This window comes from Carassius gibelio, chromosome A24, assembly GCF_023724105.1.
Source record: "Carassius gibelio isolate Cgi1373 ecotype wild population from Czech Republic chromosome A24, carGib1.2-hapl.c, whole genome shotgun sequence".
Classification (NCBI taxonomy): domain Eukaryota; kingdom Metazoa; phylum Chordata; class Actinopteri; order Cypriniformes; family Cyprinidae; genus Carassius; species Carassius gibelio.
Genome location: NC_068394.1, coordinates 4373044 through 4390466, shown reverse-complemented (window position 1 = coordinate 4390466; position 17423 = coordinate 4373044). Strand labels below are relative to the sequence as shown.

At 35.3% G+C, this 17423-nt stretch overlaps 1 protein-coding gene across 4 annotated transcripts in view; it reads left to right on the top strand.

Annotated features, from left to right (window-relative positions):
• The window catches only part of LOC127945815 (dual specificity calcium/calmodulin-dependent 3',5'-cyclic nucleotide phosphodiesterase 1A), a 54723-nt gene that overhangs the window by 25013 nt on the left and 12287 nt on the right, over positions 1-17423 (top strand). For all 4 annotated transcript variants that reach the window (XM_052541883.1, XM_052541881.1, XM_052541884.1 and 1 more), the window contains 9 exons: positions 9032-9145; positions 10064-10246; positions 10569-10635; positions 13027-13143; positions 13815-13955; positions 15186-15286; positions 15374-15502; positions 16590-16691; positions 16862-16982. In XM_052541883.1, the coding sequence (XP_052397843.1) occupies positions 9032-9145; positions 10064-10246; positions 10569-10635; positions 13027-13143; positions 13815-13955; positions 15186-15286; positions 15374-15502; positions 16590-16691; positions 16862-16982 (1075 nt within the window). The remainder of the gene's footprint in view (positions 1-9031; positions 9146-10063; positions 10247-10568; positions 10636-13026; positions 13144-13814; positions 13956-15185; positions 15287-15373; positions 15503-16589; positions 16692-16861; positions 16983-17423) is intronic.

The following is a 17423-nucleotide window of genomic DNA, read 5'->3' as shown; positions in this document are numbered from 1 at the left end:
AGAGGCTTAATCAGACGATATTGTTCGCTGGTGTGGATGCTAATATCGATATCTTTGTAGTTATCATTCTTGGTGTGAACGGGGCTTTACACTGTTATATTAGCCTTCCCTAAGCTGCCCTTAAAATGTTACTGATCAACCTTTCCTATCTAACGAAATGATCATGCACATCTAGTCAGAAAATCTGGTTCCATGATTAGCGCTAAATCACCATCACCTGCTTTCAAATGGAGCGGCATTTAATAGACAGAGCCGTTACATCACTGACAAGCAATATCGCGTTTATAATCGCAGACCTTCGATAATGAACACGATATTGCTTACCTTGTCAGTGATCTACGGCTCCAGTGAGAAGTGACGTACACGGAATCGCAATGGAGAGAGCAAAACAAAAATCCATTTAATTTCTTCCACTTCATGAGTACATTTCACTAAAATTTCAAGCAGGATTCTTTGTAAAGCTTCTCTGAGTATATTACCAAAAAGGGCGGAGCTAAACAAAGGGTCAGTTGTGCACTTCTGGAATTCTATTATATATTATGTCATATCCTGTCATGTGAATAAATCAAATCAGAAAGGGCATTGATTTGGCCCCCTGTGAGCCATTATGGAGGTCTGGATCTTTCTGAAAGACTACAGATGGACCTGGCAAATGCTGTGTCAACACTTTGGCCTTCAAACTCTCTTGCCATTGCTCCAGAGCACCAGCCAGTGAGACAATTTGTGACCTGGATAGAAAAAGACACAACTGAGTCAACTGTTTCTGTCTGCCCAGCTGGTCAACAGACAAAACAGTGGCTGTATTTAGAGTTTCCCCATCCTGGCCAAGTCCACAGCAGCCTCTCTGGTCTTAATTAGTGACGACAGGCAGTAAATGGTGTGTTGTTATGGCCATTAAACTTTTCACCCACTGTTAGCATCATTGGCTATGCTGCCCATGAGCCACCGCTGCTTCTGTCTCCACGGTTACAGAGGAACAGGGCTCTTCCTCCCAGACTGGACCGATTCTCTGGAACTTCTACCAAAAGCTCATCGCAGTCTAGTATTGCCAGGACTTTACATGAGCAATGGAGAAAGATAGAAATAAATTAAGTTTTGGCTAATTCATAACATTATTATTTTAATAATATGTCAAATCACGTCAAGTCTGACAATTGACTTTTATTAATTCTACAAATTTATAGCCAGTTACAATAAAGTAATAATGTATTATAAATAATTATTCGTTATAAAAATTATAAAATATGGTGTTTTAATTGATTATTGTTGTTGATGTTTTACTGATGAAATGCTTAGACATAATGAAGTCATAAATAAAATGCCTGTGATGTTTCTGAGGTGGAGATTAAATCATTTTCAGTGATTAAGAATTATTAAATGCATTTAAATACAACAAAACTTATTATATATATATATATATATATATATATATATATATATATATATATATATATATATATATATATATATATAATAACAGCTTTCTGTTATAATACATTTTAAAATGTAATTTATTCCTGTGATCAAAGCTGAATTTTCAACATCATTAATCCAGTCTTCAGTCACATGATCCTTCAGAAATCATTCTACTATGCTGACTTGCTGCTCATGAAAAAATGTAGAAATATTTTAACATGTCTATTATTAGTGTCACTTTTATCAATGTGATGCATCTTTTCTGAATAAAGTTATTAATTTCTTTCAAAGATAGTCTTACTGATCTCAAACTTTTGAATGCTATATTCAGCCATTTTTTATTCTCATTCACTGCAAAGAAACTCATTACATTTCCTTGCCATTTCTTTACTTGTTGTAATCATCTGATGCCCTGGTTTACTCTAAGATGTGGAAAAATCATTAAAGCTGTATTTTATCTCTTCTAGTGCTTCAAATCTTCAACCTCAGATTACCTGCAGTCATTAATCCTGAAAGCAAAGAAGAGGAATTTTAATGCATTTCATTGAGTTCTTAGTTTAGCACGTAGACAGAAGCATTTACTGTTATAGCCATCAGTAAAACTGGTTTGTGGGAGCTGGGTGAGAGCGACTAGGTCATACAGCAAGGTTATGGATCCATAGTCATATGGAACCCTGTTCCACGTAGCAGACAGCTATATATAACACACAGTACAGTCAAGCCCAGGTCGTATTTCAGAGCTGTCTTAGTGAACCTGAACAGTTAGTTATATCATGCGGAATGTGCAATTAATCAAATCAGTTAAATAATCTGATTATGCACCATTCCCTGTATAGAATGTGAGTGACTACGTACTTTTGTGTATCAGTGACGTTCATGTCTTCACCAGAGAGTGAAATGTGAGGGGGGTTCAGGATAAATGGGATTTTTAGGGCTGAGTGACAGTTCAGTGTCGGTTGAATCTTTACCAATTATCAGTCTAACCTCTCCACTGGAGTGTTACTGAACAAAACAGGAGTTGAATATTTAATGAATTTCTCTCTCTCTCTCTCTCTCTCTCCTCCTATCTATCTGTCTTTTTCCATCTGCCCTCTGTCTGTTTAGTTTAGGAAGGCAATAAAAGCAAGCATATGACCTGTAACCTGAAGCTTTGACTGACCTTCATACCGCAGTAACATTTGTGAGGTATTGTGTCCTGGTTTGGCGCTTAGCATTCACTCGGTAAACAAGCTGCGATTTATTGCAAAGCTGCCAGCGGATTGTGTACGCCTGTGGCAGCGTGGATAAATGCAGTTTCGCGAAGAGACTCGGAGTTGCAAACATGATTTTCATTATGACACAGATGGTCACTTCAAATCAGCCCAAGCCCCTTTTTGTGTGTGCCAGCTCCAAAATCTCTTTCCATCCCACTGTTTTTCAGCACAGCTGTTCGCAGATTTCATCACATACTTAAATTTTATAAAGCACAAGTCATTTTGAAAGTACCTCATACACCATTACACATGCTAATACTAGTATTCCAGTGCATGAGAATGAAACTGACAGGCAGAGGTGGTCCATGATATTTGGAGAAAGCGATCTGTTAGCATCTCCATTCATCAGGGTTGGTATCGATACACATTTCTAGATTCAATTTGATTTTGATTCACAAACTATTCATTTGATTTGATTTGACTTTGACTAGACTAGTCGATATATTAGTTTGATTCCAATTCATTTGAGTACATTTCCAGATTACATTTCTTTCTGACTTGCAAGCTCTTGATTTAATTCAAAACGATTTGATTTGGTTTAATGATTTTGATTTGACTTGATATTAGTCTGGCTCTGATTCATTTACATTTACAGATTGGATTTGATTCTGATTCACAGGCCATTGTTTTGATTCAGTTTGATTTGATCAGGTTTTTACTTGATTTGATTCGATATTTGTTTGATTCTGATTCGTCTGGGTGCATTGTTGGAAGTATTTGATTTGCTGTCTAAAATCTTTGCCCATGGGAAACAGAACACTGAAATATTCAGGAATATTTGAATTTGTACTTGTGATTTATTTTTTTAAATACTTTATTTAATACTGATGTGTCAGTTTTTAAGATGAAGTGGCGTGTAATGGTGCTGAATGGCACTGGACTTTCCCTCTCTGATCCTCTCAGAGGGTCACACATGTACAAACTACCATAATCTCTCCAGCTCCCTCCCCATCTGGATGTTTTCTGGATTAAACGAGGCAAAAACCATTTCAGCAAGTTAACAGTTAGAGGTATTGCACTGGTTCTTATCTCTACTTATCTAATTTTCTCACAAATTCTCCTTTGTTGATCATTTACCGACATACCCATAATCCTTTGCACACATTTGCAGGTTTAGTATTTAGGGAAACTTTCTTATCCATCTTCTTTTTTGTTGTTTTATAGTCTAAATCAATAAACTATGTTTAAAGTGCGAAGCTGACATCCCACTTCCATTTCCAAACCGATGAACAGATTGGAGACCAGAAGCATTCAAGTCTCTTTATCACCTACTTTATATATTCACATCACCTACTTAGTGCATTAATCTGTTTTAGTGCTTCAAAAGAAAAGACACAGGACACTAAGTGTTTCTCAAACAGAGTGAAAATGATGTCTGACAGATGGAGTAAATCTGATAAACTGAATTCTTTAATAATTGCATGACCCATTGGGTGTCATTTATGAAAAAAGCGTAGCGTCGTTTCTATTAATAACTTGGAATTTATCGATATGGACGTGAGCGGTGGCTAAGATCAAATCTCACGTCAGGTCTCAGCTTATACACAAGTTTTTGAGTTTGAAATTGCGTGTAACATAGTAAATCTGGCAGATAATTGTTTAATGACATTATATTATTTTCCTGACGAAAAACCAAAGATCATTAGTCGACCATTAACCTGTAATAAGATTAGAATGCCAGAAATGCTTCTGTGAATGGAGAAAAACTGAAAATTAACATATAAAATAAATAGGACTACACAAAATATTTTTCTCTCTTTGTTGTTCTTCTTTGTCTTGTTTCCGGCTTGATTGATTAGTTTATTATCTCCCTGACTGCATTTTAATGATGTAGAGGTCGGTCTGACCCTTCTGCTTTAATACAGTGCAGAGACATCCAGAGATGTTTCGGTTGCCTTACACATTAATAAATATTAGGGTAAATGAATAATAAAAAAATGTTGTTTTTTTTAAACATCGTTTTACTCCAAAAAAAATAAAAATAATAATAATAATCATAAAGATCCATTATATATTAACAGTATTTCAATTGTCAGAAGGATGTAAAAATTTTTTAACTCTGCATCGATGGTTTTAAAATAAATAAACGACATGTAAAGTTATATGTGATTAATTATACGTAATATTCAGCCTTTGTGATAATACTACAGTGTTTCTCATATAGCTCAACAAGATATAATGAGGCTTTATGATTGCATATGCTAGGGCTTTGTTATTTATAATCCTAAATGATTAAACCAGGCAGATACGAGTCAAATACTATACAATAAAAAAATAAATAAAAATTTTGGTTGCTGGTTTAAACATCTGTCCAAGTTCAGTTAGCAGAGGCTACTGGAGCCACAGGCATAATTTCAATCCTGTATGTGCAGATGAGTAATTTTGCTAGAATCCAATTAAAGCCATTAAAGGGGATTACAGCACACTTAGTCCTGCTTTCCCCAACCTGATTAAAAGGTTTGTAGAGCTTTCACAGTGTTGTGCTTTAACAACAGGTTTAAACCCGGTGAGCTTGAGAAGATCGGCCCAGCATTGGTTTTTCTGCTTCATCCATCGCTGTGCTTTGGTTTTGGAAAGACTTAACACACTGAACCTGTTGCTGATGGTTCAGGTCCATCTCTGGTCTGGTGAACAGAGATTTAGTGATTCTGGAATGTCATTTTCATTACTGTACTACAGAAGAAAGAAAAAGTATCATGTACTGTAAAGTAAGTTTAAGTAAAACTGTAAGTATGAATCATGGTTGGGTAGTAACTGTTGTATAGATTTTAATTTTTAAAATAATTTAAATAACTTAATATGTCTTTGCACAGGATGATTTTCATTAATTACAGTAATTAAACTAATAAAAATTTGATTTTTTTTCAGGAATGTGTTTAATTAGGGTAATGTTTTCTTTATCCAAAATCGTGAAGGATCGTGATTTTTGGGTGAAACATCTGAATATATTTTTACTTTTAATAAACAGATTGAATCTGATTTGTAACATTTCCTAATCCCATTCCTCTTTTTTTCCTATCAAAAAAAGACAAAAATAAATAAACAAAAAAAGTTTGATTGGTCTACGGGGGTACAGCGCATGTTGGAAACAAAACACCTATAACTTTTGCTGCATTACAGCTTATCAATAATTGGAGGGTGTACACAATATATATACAGAGAAGATGGCATAAATAATAATGATAGTGCTCCACTCTGATCTAAAAAATAACGGATAAATGATTTTTCAACTCAACTTTAGCGATTCACACTTTCTTTTGAAAGACAATAACTTTATTTACAGTATGATGCACTTTCAGATTTGAAAGCTCATAGAAAGCTCAAGCTTGATGAAAGCTCATTTTCAAAACTCCTTAATTAAAAAAAGCTTATGGTTTGTTTATCATTTTGAGTTTGATCTTTGGAGGTTGAGACAGAGTCACTGGAGAATATTATGTCATTGTTCTCAATCCAAGCGGTTTTTGGTGTCTTTAGTGGAGTATTTGTCCCTGTGGGCCTCCGTTTGTGAGTCAGAATTCAAGAACTAATGGGAAATTGGGTTGCTGACCCGTCTTCCTTTCTGAAATCACATCCAGATGGAGATTTAGGCACTGATTGTTTAGGACATGATTACCAGCATATCCTTGTGGTCCAGACTCCCACTACGTGGAAGGAAGGCATTTGCGCCCCCTGTAGATGCCACATATGTTTCAGGCTACATGTGCCAGTCGACTGACGCATCGTAAATCACCACGAACTGGAGGGAGGCACGTGATGTTCAACATCACAGAGTTTGAGCTCACCAGATCCAGAGAATGCAAAAAAAAAAAAAAATAAATAATAAAAATCAAGCATGATTTGTATAAAACACTGATGTACTGTACAGTATGAGTTACGTCCCATGTCCAAATCAAAAATGTGTGTCTATTTCAGATAAGACGTCGGTAGATATCGAGGCAACTCGTAAGATTTTGGAACATCAGTGATACATAAAAGCGAGACACGGACGTCCTGAATAAATCTTGTGTCCTCAGCTGTCCAGAAGCTTTTGTGTATATTCTAGAAGTCAGTAAGGTGTGATAATGGTCCAGATCTTCAATGACTGACCTTAAAACACACCGGCCACTGACCTTCTGTGGAGAGAGAAAAATGGAAATCTCTCAGAGTGAGGGGGAGGGTGGAAGGGAAGAGGGGATGTGTTGGTTTTTGGGTAAGTAGTTTGTGCAAGTCAGTGCATTTGTTTGTGTTTATGTGTGTGTAAGAATAAAAGGTGGGAGACAAGATTAAAGGAAGGATTAAAAGTGACCTTGAAGTGTCACAGAGGTGAAAAAGGCTGACAAGAAAGTCCACACGTCGTTGTGTCTCTCCAGAGGTCTGTGTTTTAATAGTGTTTCTCTGTTCAAGCTCTGTCTGACACTCCATTGCGTGATGTGTGTGTCGCCCTTTTTACTATATATATATATATATATATATATATATATATAGAGAGAGAGAGAGAGAGAGAGAGAGATTATAACAGAGCTATAGAGACTGGCTCATATGTTTTTCTTCAAGAGATTCCACTCTTAACCCAGTTAGGGTTAAGAGTTTATCTGCTCTGCAAAAGTCAAACATTCATGTTGAGTCATCGGCACACATGCTCATTAGGAGCCGCTAATGAACAGGAAGCCTAGTGTGTGATAGCAATGGTGGTCTGTTCATACAACACAAACTGTATGTCTGTCAGACAAAATATGACAGTGAATGAGCATCGAATAGAATGATATTTGCATACGCTCGCCTTTGGCCAGGCACACATACTCTGTGTGAATATGCAAATGCAGTCACGAATGCTTGGCCAATGCATTGCATGCGCAAAGTCCTGTTATGCATAACATCATGCTTAACAACAAATGCCATTTTAAGAAAGAAACAGACACACATTTGTTTTTGTGAAAAGTGGGGACATCCCATAATGGTTTTTATACTGTACAAACTGTATATTCTATGGCCCTACACCTAACCCTAACCCTTACAGGAAATGTTGTGCATCTTTACTTTCTCAAAAAAAAAAAAAAAATGATGGTCAATAAAAATGAATTTGCCCGTAGAATTCAGCTCAAGGAAATTACAACATGTTTAAAACACATTTACGCTCCTCAATTCTTTTAGCCCACAAGACCTTTATTTGAAACATGCTGTCTAAATCCAATCCTGTCCCAATCTGAGACGGAAGGCATGGTTTAATGGTATAATCATAAAAAAGGTCATACATTGTGCAGTCGTGGCTGAGCGGACGTACACGTCTAAAGAATTTTTGCTCTTATAATTTCTGCTCCGGACAGATTCTAGGTAGTACGAATCCTCTAATGGAATGGCATTGACTTGCGGCATCGATTGCGTGATTGTCTGAAGGAGGGGATTCCTTGGATACTGGGATGGGAACTGGGTCAAACGTGTTTCCTGTGTTCTCCATTCAAGCAAACACACACCTCATCACCCAGACCCACACTGAAAACCCTCTCTATGCTGGTCACACCTGGGACGTTTGGCCTTTTGATATGTCCACATGACTAAAGTTCACTTCAGATATGCTATATGTGGCTCATAAACAAAACAGTGATGCAGACTGGTTACTAAATCATAGCCACGGTGCCAGAGACTTCATGATGCTAATATATTTTGGGGTCCACCAGTGGGAATCCAAAGGAATAATAATAAATAAAATAAAAAACATTTCTTAAAAATTTCAATTTGTGTTTGCCCAAGTTAGCCAGGAGACATTAAACTAAGACAAACAAGTTTTCATTGCATGGCTATTATTATATTGTGGATTTCAGCACCGTTGGAACTTGGCATCCAAGACTGGAACTATGTTTATTATAATGCATATTCAGTCTGTTCCGATAACAGCTGAACTCTCTGTCAAAATCAAAACAGAATGGATCAGTTTTATTTCTCAGTAGTGAAAAGAATCTGGAGACGGTCAGCCATATAAAGTGCTTTTATCATCTTTAGCAATAAAAATGATGGATGAGTCTGTTTGCTTTGTGTAAAATGTATTTGGCAGCCACAAACCACCCGCAAACGTATAGCAGACACGTTGGGCTTCAAACTGACTTTAAAAGAAAACTTTAACTTGCCTCAAAACTTTTGCTTTAAGCAATTGTTTTTCTTTCGAAAATGCAAATAGTTTCTTAATGCCTTGAGTGTGACAGAATTTATTCTTGTCTACAGCAGGACTTGGTTTGAATATATTTTATTTTATTTTATTTATTGTTTGTTTGTTTGTTTTATCTTATTTTTCTCCATTGTCCTATTCATTAAAGACAAAAGGCCCATTGAATCCAAAAATAACTTTTTTTCCTAATCAAAATCTGTCTTTTTTTTTTTTTTTCATTCAGGCTCAGATGTTTGGTGAAACAGCTGGAGAGAGGTGAGGCTTCTGTTGTTGACTTGAAGAAAAACCTAGAATATGCTGCATCCGTTTTGGAATCCGTCTACATTGAAGAAACCAGGTAAGCAAGCACAACACATGCATAATGAATTTATCTCGGCCTTTTTCTTTTGGCAAATATTAAATCAGAAAATTTGAGGTGAGAGATATATGTTGTTTCTAGAGTAATCTCTAAAGCTGTTCTTAAAAATGCAAATGGAAGAGGGATTGCATGTGTCATTATTTTGACTTGTCATAATTATGACTAACTCATACTTTTGACTCTTTCTTTTTTTTACTTAGTATGTCCATAACAATTTTATCACAATTATGACTTTTTATTGCATAATTTTGATGGTCAATTTGGACTTTTTGTCATCATTTTGATGTCATAATTTTGTCTCTCATCTTGTAATTATGTCTTATTTCAGAATTTTTTATTTATAACTATTGTTATTATATTCTTATATTTATAACTATCATTACATATGTCAATTTAGACTCTCACAATTGTCTTATCTCATAATTTTAACTGTCAATTTAGACTTTTTGTCATAATTATGACGATTTATCTGTCTTAATTTAGAAAATTTATCTAATAACTATAAGTATATAAAAATTGACTGCACAATTATGACTTTTTTTCTCAATAATTTATTTTCTATCTTATAATTTCTTCTTTTGTCTCTTAATTATGTAGAATTGTGTATTTTTTTTATTATAATTTTGTAAATTTTTGAAAGCACAATTTTTATTGTGGCGAAATGGGCTTCCATATGTAAGTATGTTTAGGCTATCAAATATGTTAGTAGCCTACTTCCCTCGTCTTTGAAGTAGAATTGCATGTTTTTGTCTTTTTTTTTTTTTTTTTTTGCTCAGAGGCGTTTTGGCTAAAATTTCATTTGACATGATCGAAAGTGAAATGACTTACCCATTTAGAGTCTTCAGACAGCAATCATGTCTTATGTGTGTGTGTGTGTGTGTGTGTGTGTTCCTGCAGGCGCTTGGTGGATACAGAAGATGAGCTCAGTGACATCCAGTCCGACTCTGTTCCCTCAGAAGTGCGCGACTGGCTGGCGTCAACTTTCACACGTCAGATGGGGCTGATGTTGAGACGGTCGGAGGAGAAGCCGCGATTTCGCAGCATCGTGCACGCTGTGCAAGCAGGAATATTTGTGGAAAGGTGTTTGAGGGTTTTTCCAAAGCTAACAGTTTTAAGTAAAAACACATTTAAACCCCATAGGCACCCCACATGTAATAGATGGAAACCTTCAAAGAACTGATAAAGAGCTGATGCATTTGAAGCAGAGCCTGACTCGTAGATTGATCAGGACTGACCTGAGACCCTGCTGTGCAGTTCCTGTCTCATCTCATATTTCCAGCAATGCATGCTCCTAAAATATTAATGTTAAAGGGCATCTGGATTGAAACAAGGGATTCCCCTCTTTTTTTATTTCCCAGAAGCTCTCACACACTGACAGGAGTGTGTTATCTCTTTCTGACAGGATGTACCGACGGACCTCCAACATGGTGGGTCTGAGCTATCCACCCAGTGTGATCACGGCTTTGAAGGTAATGGATCGGGCCAATCAGATTCTAGGTTGTGACCTCAAATGCACATATGCACAAACACATGCACAACCTGGTCACGGCATGAATGTGAAATGTGTGAATGCGACACATTTTGAATGCACAAAGTGGCTTATTTTAGAAACGACAAGGGGGAGATGGCAAACTCAGACAGTCTCCAGGCAAACAGCCCTGTTTAATCAACCGAAGAGCGCAATTGATCTTTCCCTCGGCCAGCTGGGTTACCTGGCACACACTCACGGTTTAGGACGGACCAGATTTTTTCGGATATTTGTCTAATAGAATGAAGCATATGTGTACAACACAGATTTCTTTTTAATACAAGCACACAAAACTTGATTTATTTAAATGTGCAAAGAATCTAAACTGATGCACTGATGTGTGTAGGAAAACATTTTGGGTCAGTTAAAAATAATCCATTTGAAAGAAATAATATTTTTGTTCAGCAAAGATGCATTAACTTTGCTAGATGCATTAAAAGTGGCATTGGCATTTATAATGTTACAAAGTGTTTCTTTTGAAATTTCTATGCATCAAAGATTTCAAGGGCCCTATAATACACTCGGCGCAATGCGGCGCAAGGCGCAGCGCAAGTGTGTTTACTAGCTTTTGTGAGCATAAGATTCTGCCCAAACATAAAAAAACCTACCAACCTCAAAACTTTTGAATGCTAGTGTATTAGGCAAATGCAAAAAAAAAAAAAAAAATGCTTTTTTGAATCATTTTCTCTGCATGAAATTATAGTCCAAATTATACATCCAGCTATCTGCTGTGATTCGATCAAGAATTCCATTTCAGAGCTGTTATCAGCCGCATCTGTTCTCCTATCAGCTTCTCATTCATTTTTGAACTCCACAATTTGTGGCAGGATGGCTTAGAGTTATTCCTATTTGTCACTTCAGTCATAAGTCTGCAATCTTTAAAATAGATTATTAATTTTTTTTTTTTTATGTTGCCAAATGTGATTCTAAAATTCTGGCTAAAGCTCTGACTAAAAGTGATGGTCAAAGATGATCTTGGAAAGACTGTGTTTTGAATATTATATCCTACTCTTACTAATCAAATGAGCAATGCGTGCAGTCTTTTCACTTCAGATGTAAAAGTAAAAATAAAATGAAATAAGTTCAATTAAATCAAAACTTAACCCATGTGTTTACCTAAAAAGCCTGTTTTTTTTTTTTTTTTTTTTTTTTTTTTTTTTTATGTCATATATATTATTTGTAAACATCCAAACCAATTTAAATTCTTCATGCAAAACAGCACAGAATCTTTTTAAAGGCTGGATCACAAAGGGCTAAAGTTCAACCTTTGGAAATGGATTAGAGATCTCCTCCAGGTCCCTATAACTGGTGTGCCCTTGAGTGAGTCAGTTTGCTTCTCATTAGTTTATCTGCAGGTAAATGTATAAATTAAGAGAGAAGGATAAGTAACAGAATACAAATACAGATGTTCTTGTCAAACAATAGCAGTAATTTGCTGAGACAGTATGCAGGACAAAGATTTCAACCTGAGCATGTGAATATTTAATGCAGCATTGTGCAAATGTTCATCGCAACCAACTAATCAAACCTACACAGAACTTTCTTTGAAAGTGATGACATGAAATAACAGAGGGTCAAACTGAGAGTGGATGGAGGAGAGAGAGAAAAAATCGAGAACACATAAACCACAGGCGCTCATAACACACCAGATCTCCTGTATTATTGCTGTTGTCGTTTCATGACTCAGGATTGAAATGTACAATGATAGAATCACACGTTGTTCATCACAGTCCATGTTTATTAGGGAGGTGAAAGTAATTTATACATTATAAAAAGAAATGAGGCTGCATTATGTAAAAGCAGCCATTTGTGAGGCTCTGGGACTGTGAACATTTTATCACATTTATAGGCATCATAAAATAAAGTCTCGGTTGCTCTTTCATAGCTCAGAAGATACAAAGAGATTTTATATGTGATTTTTCTTTTCTATAAGAAGTACTGTATACAATACTATTTAAAAGTGGAGTTGGGGAGTTTTTTTTTTTCTTGAAATCAATACATTTACTCCGCAATAATTCATTCGATTAATCAAAAAATTAGATCAAAGGCATTAGTAATGTAACAGAATATTTCTATTTCAAATAAATGCTTTTCAGTGTTGCCGTCACAGGAAAAAATAACATTTTAAATTAAATTCAAATAGAAAACTGTTATTTTAAACTGAATTGTTTGCCAATATTAGTATTTAACTATAAAATTGATCAAATAAATTCAGCCTTTTTTTTTGCATAAAATAAAAATAAAATGTATTAAATAAAATTTATTAAAAAAATACTCATAACTGTATTTGTTAATAATGGTAAAGATGTCTTTTTTGTTGTTATTGGTCTAGCATGTGGACACATGGTCATTTGACGTCTTCACACTGAACGATGCCAGCGGAGATCATGCACTGAAATTTATTTTTTATGAACTTCTCACCAGATATGACATAATCAATCGCTTTAAGGTAAGATGCTCTATCTTTCTTTTTTATTAAAAGACTAAAAATACTGAATTTGAAAATTGATCTCCCTTTCCTTTATCTGTGGATCTGAATACTGTACATAATAACAGGAAAATCTAAATGCATCACATTTGGTCAGTTTTATTATTATTAATATTCTTTTTTTTTTTTTTTTATTCTATAGAAATTATGATTGCACTTTATTTTACAGTACGTGTGCTTACATGCACTTTTAGTGTACTTACAGTGTATTTATCTTAGAAAGTTCTGGTAATACAAGGTAACTACATGGGGTAGGGTAGGTTCTGGGTTAGTACCTAGTTATTACATAGTTATTGTAATTACTATAATAAGTACATAGTAAGTATATGAGGGACAGGACTGTAAAATATTATTAAGATTTTTTTTTACACTTTTTTTTTTTTTTTTTTTTTGTATCCATGTACCCCTTTGAAAGCCCTTACTTTATAGAAACTAGTTACAATTTTTTAACTAATATGTTATGTACTGCCAAATGTGTTTTTATATTAACCAGCACTTACAAATTACGTAATCTCATTTACTAAGTGTTTGGACTCAACCATCCTCATAATAACATTTGATAGCAAAGTCCAGATGATCATCTTCAATTGGCTATTTGACACTGTGTTGGCTTTTTTTATGCATCTCCTCAGATCCCCGTTTCTGCTCTGGTGTCTTTTGTGGAGGCCTTGGAGGTGGGCTACGGCAAATACAGAAACCCTTACCACAACCTAATCCACGCTGCAGACGTCACCCAGACAGTGCATTACCTCCTGCTCAAGACCGGCATGGTTGTGAGTCCACAGTTGCACCAACAGAAACCTACTTCGCAAAAAAAATCATGTCCTAGAGTCCGTGAATTCAAACAACAGCTTCGCCTTTGGGGATTTGTGCATGTTTATGTGTGCTGTGATTTAAATCCAGTCGCCTTGGTTGTTTATTATTGTTACTTCTGCTGAACCGAGCTAGTGAAGTATGTTTTATTAAGCCTGACACTGCACTTGAGGTATTTATCGAGGTTGGGGCCCTTGGAATGGAAGTACAGTTGGTGCAATGGTCCGTTCTCGCTTCACGATGCTGCTCGTATACCAATCAATATGAAGTTAATCTCGCTCAACGGCTCAAAACACGCTCCTGTCACTCCTGCCGCAGGTTCATTAACCTCTCTGTGATGTGTGGACTTCACACTGGCGTTCTGACAAATGATATGCCCCCTAGCATTTACACCGCTGATGATTTCTTTTTGTCATCCTGGCACTCTGGTGATTTAGTGTTAATAAGAGATAATGTTATGCACAGAAGAATAAATGTGCAGAAGAATAATGAACTACAGTAATATAATTTCATTTCCTTCATGCTTATCTTCAGTTTAGCAGAACGATATTATTTATTAAAGAACACGTAATGGGGCTTTAAATTGTCTAAGGAAGTGTGTTTCATTGAATATGAAAGCGACTATTCCCATGAAATTTCCATCTGTTGTTTTTCTAGTTTTCCTCACAGTCTTCATGTTAAAACAAACATACACAGGCAGTGTATTTCATTCATGAACAAATAACTCTTTTGGGCTCGTCCTTTTAAGTGAATCACAAATATAATGGAGACCAGTTAAGGCTGATTCCTAAACAAATGACTCTTTAAAGATAGTTATTTTTAGTGAATCAGAAATATTTCAGGCAGGCAATGTAGTCTTGATTTCTGAGTGAACGACTCTTATGAGTTGATTCTTCTTAGTGAAGAATCTTCCAGTTCTTTTTAGCAAATGAAACATATCCAGGCTGATCAGTGTAGTCTGATTCCTGAACAACTGATTCTTAAGAGTCATCTCTTTTTTATTGAATCAGATATATACTGGGTGACCAGTGTAGTCTGATTCCTGAACAAAGGACTCTTTAGAGTCGGTTCTTTTTGTTGAATCAGATACCCAAAGAATCAGAATTGAACAGACTTTATCAAAGTGCTTCAGAGTAAATGAGATTTTTCCTGTTGCTACAGCATTTCTCTTGTTATCTCTCTTCTTCCAGCACTGGTTAACTGAGTTGGAGATCTTTGCTATGCTGTTTGCCGCTGCTGTGCATGATTACGAACACACCGGCACTACCAACAACTTCCACATACAGACCAGGTACTATTGCAGTTAAACAGCAGTGTCATTCAGTTCAGCAAAGCAAATACATCAGTGGCCTTTAACAGAACTAATGTGTATTTACAGATCCGACGCAGCCATACTATACAATGACCGTGCTGTACAGGAAAACCACCACGTGAGCGCTGCATATCGCCTTCTGCAGGAAGACGATGAAATGAACATCCTCCACAATTTGTCGAAAGATGACTGGAGGTTAGAAACATGATGCAAATTAGCACAATAAGTCATCTTAATAATAACCGCGGTCAAGTTAGAAACCAAAATTGTTTTACAGCATAATTCTATAGGAGAACATTTTTTAGTCGCACAATTAACTTATTTGGTAGTTCTGGACTGGTGCTTTTATATCAAGAGTTTTATATGCAACAGTTCCCTAAATATGATCATCCTCTTCCAGTTCACCCATTTCCTATCATGTAAAGGTACCTATATATTTGTATGTATATTTTATACAGTGATTTTTATATATATATATATATATATATATATATATATATGTGTGTGTGTGTGTGTGTGTGTGTGTGTGTGTATGTATATATTATAAAATAATATTTAAATGTAATTATATATTTAAATATATAAATTTAGGACTATAAAATATATTAAATATTATAATATGTAAAATGTGAAAATTATTATCTGAAAAATATTCACTTTTTATTATGCTGACACTGAATGCATTTTTGTCCTGCTCTCTTTTAGAGTATTTTTAGATGTAATTACCCAAAGAAAATAAAGCTATGAATGTCAGTAGAGTAAAATAATTCTATTCAGTCTCACGATTGCTAGATGTCCAGTAGAAAAACAAAATGAAGCAGTCACATTCAACCAGTTTTTAAATTTTTTTACACACTTTATTATTATTTTTCTGGTCAGGGTTTTTTGTTTGTTTGTTTGTTTTTTGTTGTTGTTGTTTGTATTTTTTTTTTTTTCAGTTTAAATAATTTTCCTTTTTAGAACAGGCCACCTGGATATCCCCAGTTTGAATAGTCCTGCTTTATAGAACCTAGTAATTAAGAACTAACTAATATGTTGTTAGTTAATAGTATTAGTATTACCAGTATGTTGTATTGACTGAAATCAGATCTGTGCACATGTGCATATATATGCATATGTATATAAATATGTGTTTGTGTGTGTGTGTGTGTGTGTGTGTGTGTGTGTGTGTGTGTGTGTGTTGAATTTGCCCAATAAAACTGTTTTTTGAAAAAAAAAATTTGGTTCTTCACCGAATGAAACATGCTCTAAGGTCAATACTGAAAACTTGTCTTTCTCTCAGAGAATTGCGGGCCCTGGTGGTCGAGATGGTCCTGGCCACTGACATGTCCTGTCACTTCCAGCAGATTAAAGCCATGAAGAACTTCCTCCAGCAGCCAGAAGCGTAAGTTCGGTCGCACACATCAGGTTGACGAGGAGGAGGGGCTTTAGCTAATCACACACTGTTCATGCAAAAACATTTCTGCATCTACAGATATTCATATCCACATATTGAGAGGTTGGACAGAGTGATTTTAACAGCTCTGAGGGGCTGAACATCTCTGTCCTCTGCAGGATCGATAAACCCAAGGCCTTATCCCTGTTACTGCACACCGCTGACATCAGCCACCCTGCCAAAAACTGGAACATGCACCACCGCTGGACCACCTCACTGCTGGAGGAGTTCTTCAGACAGGTCAGTGTCCCGAGAGCATGAAAACTTATTATAAAAAAATAGAAGCATATCAATCTTATCAAAGCCTTTTCTGGGACATACTTCATATTTCACAAACTCAAAAGAAAGAAAAAAATCTTTTTTTTGCCTATTTTTAAGGCCATAATATAGACCATAATAATCATGATATGTTTGTTTGTTTAAAACATATATGCTAAAGATGAAATGTTATTTATAAAATAATAATAATAATAATAATAATAATAATATGTATTACAGTATTTGTTTCTATGTAACTGTAGTTAATAAAATACAAGTATTCATTGTTAGATCATATTATCTCAGTTGCTTTAAGTAATATGAACAAACACAAAACTTTTGATTTTAGCAATGTGTAAGTAAACGTCGAAATTAATATTAAGATTAATAAATGTTTTACAAGTATTTTTTATTGTTAGTTTA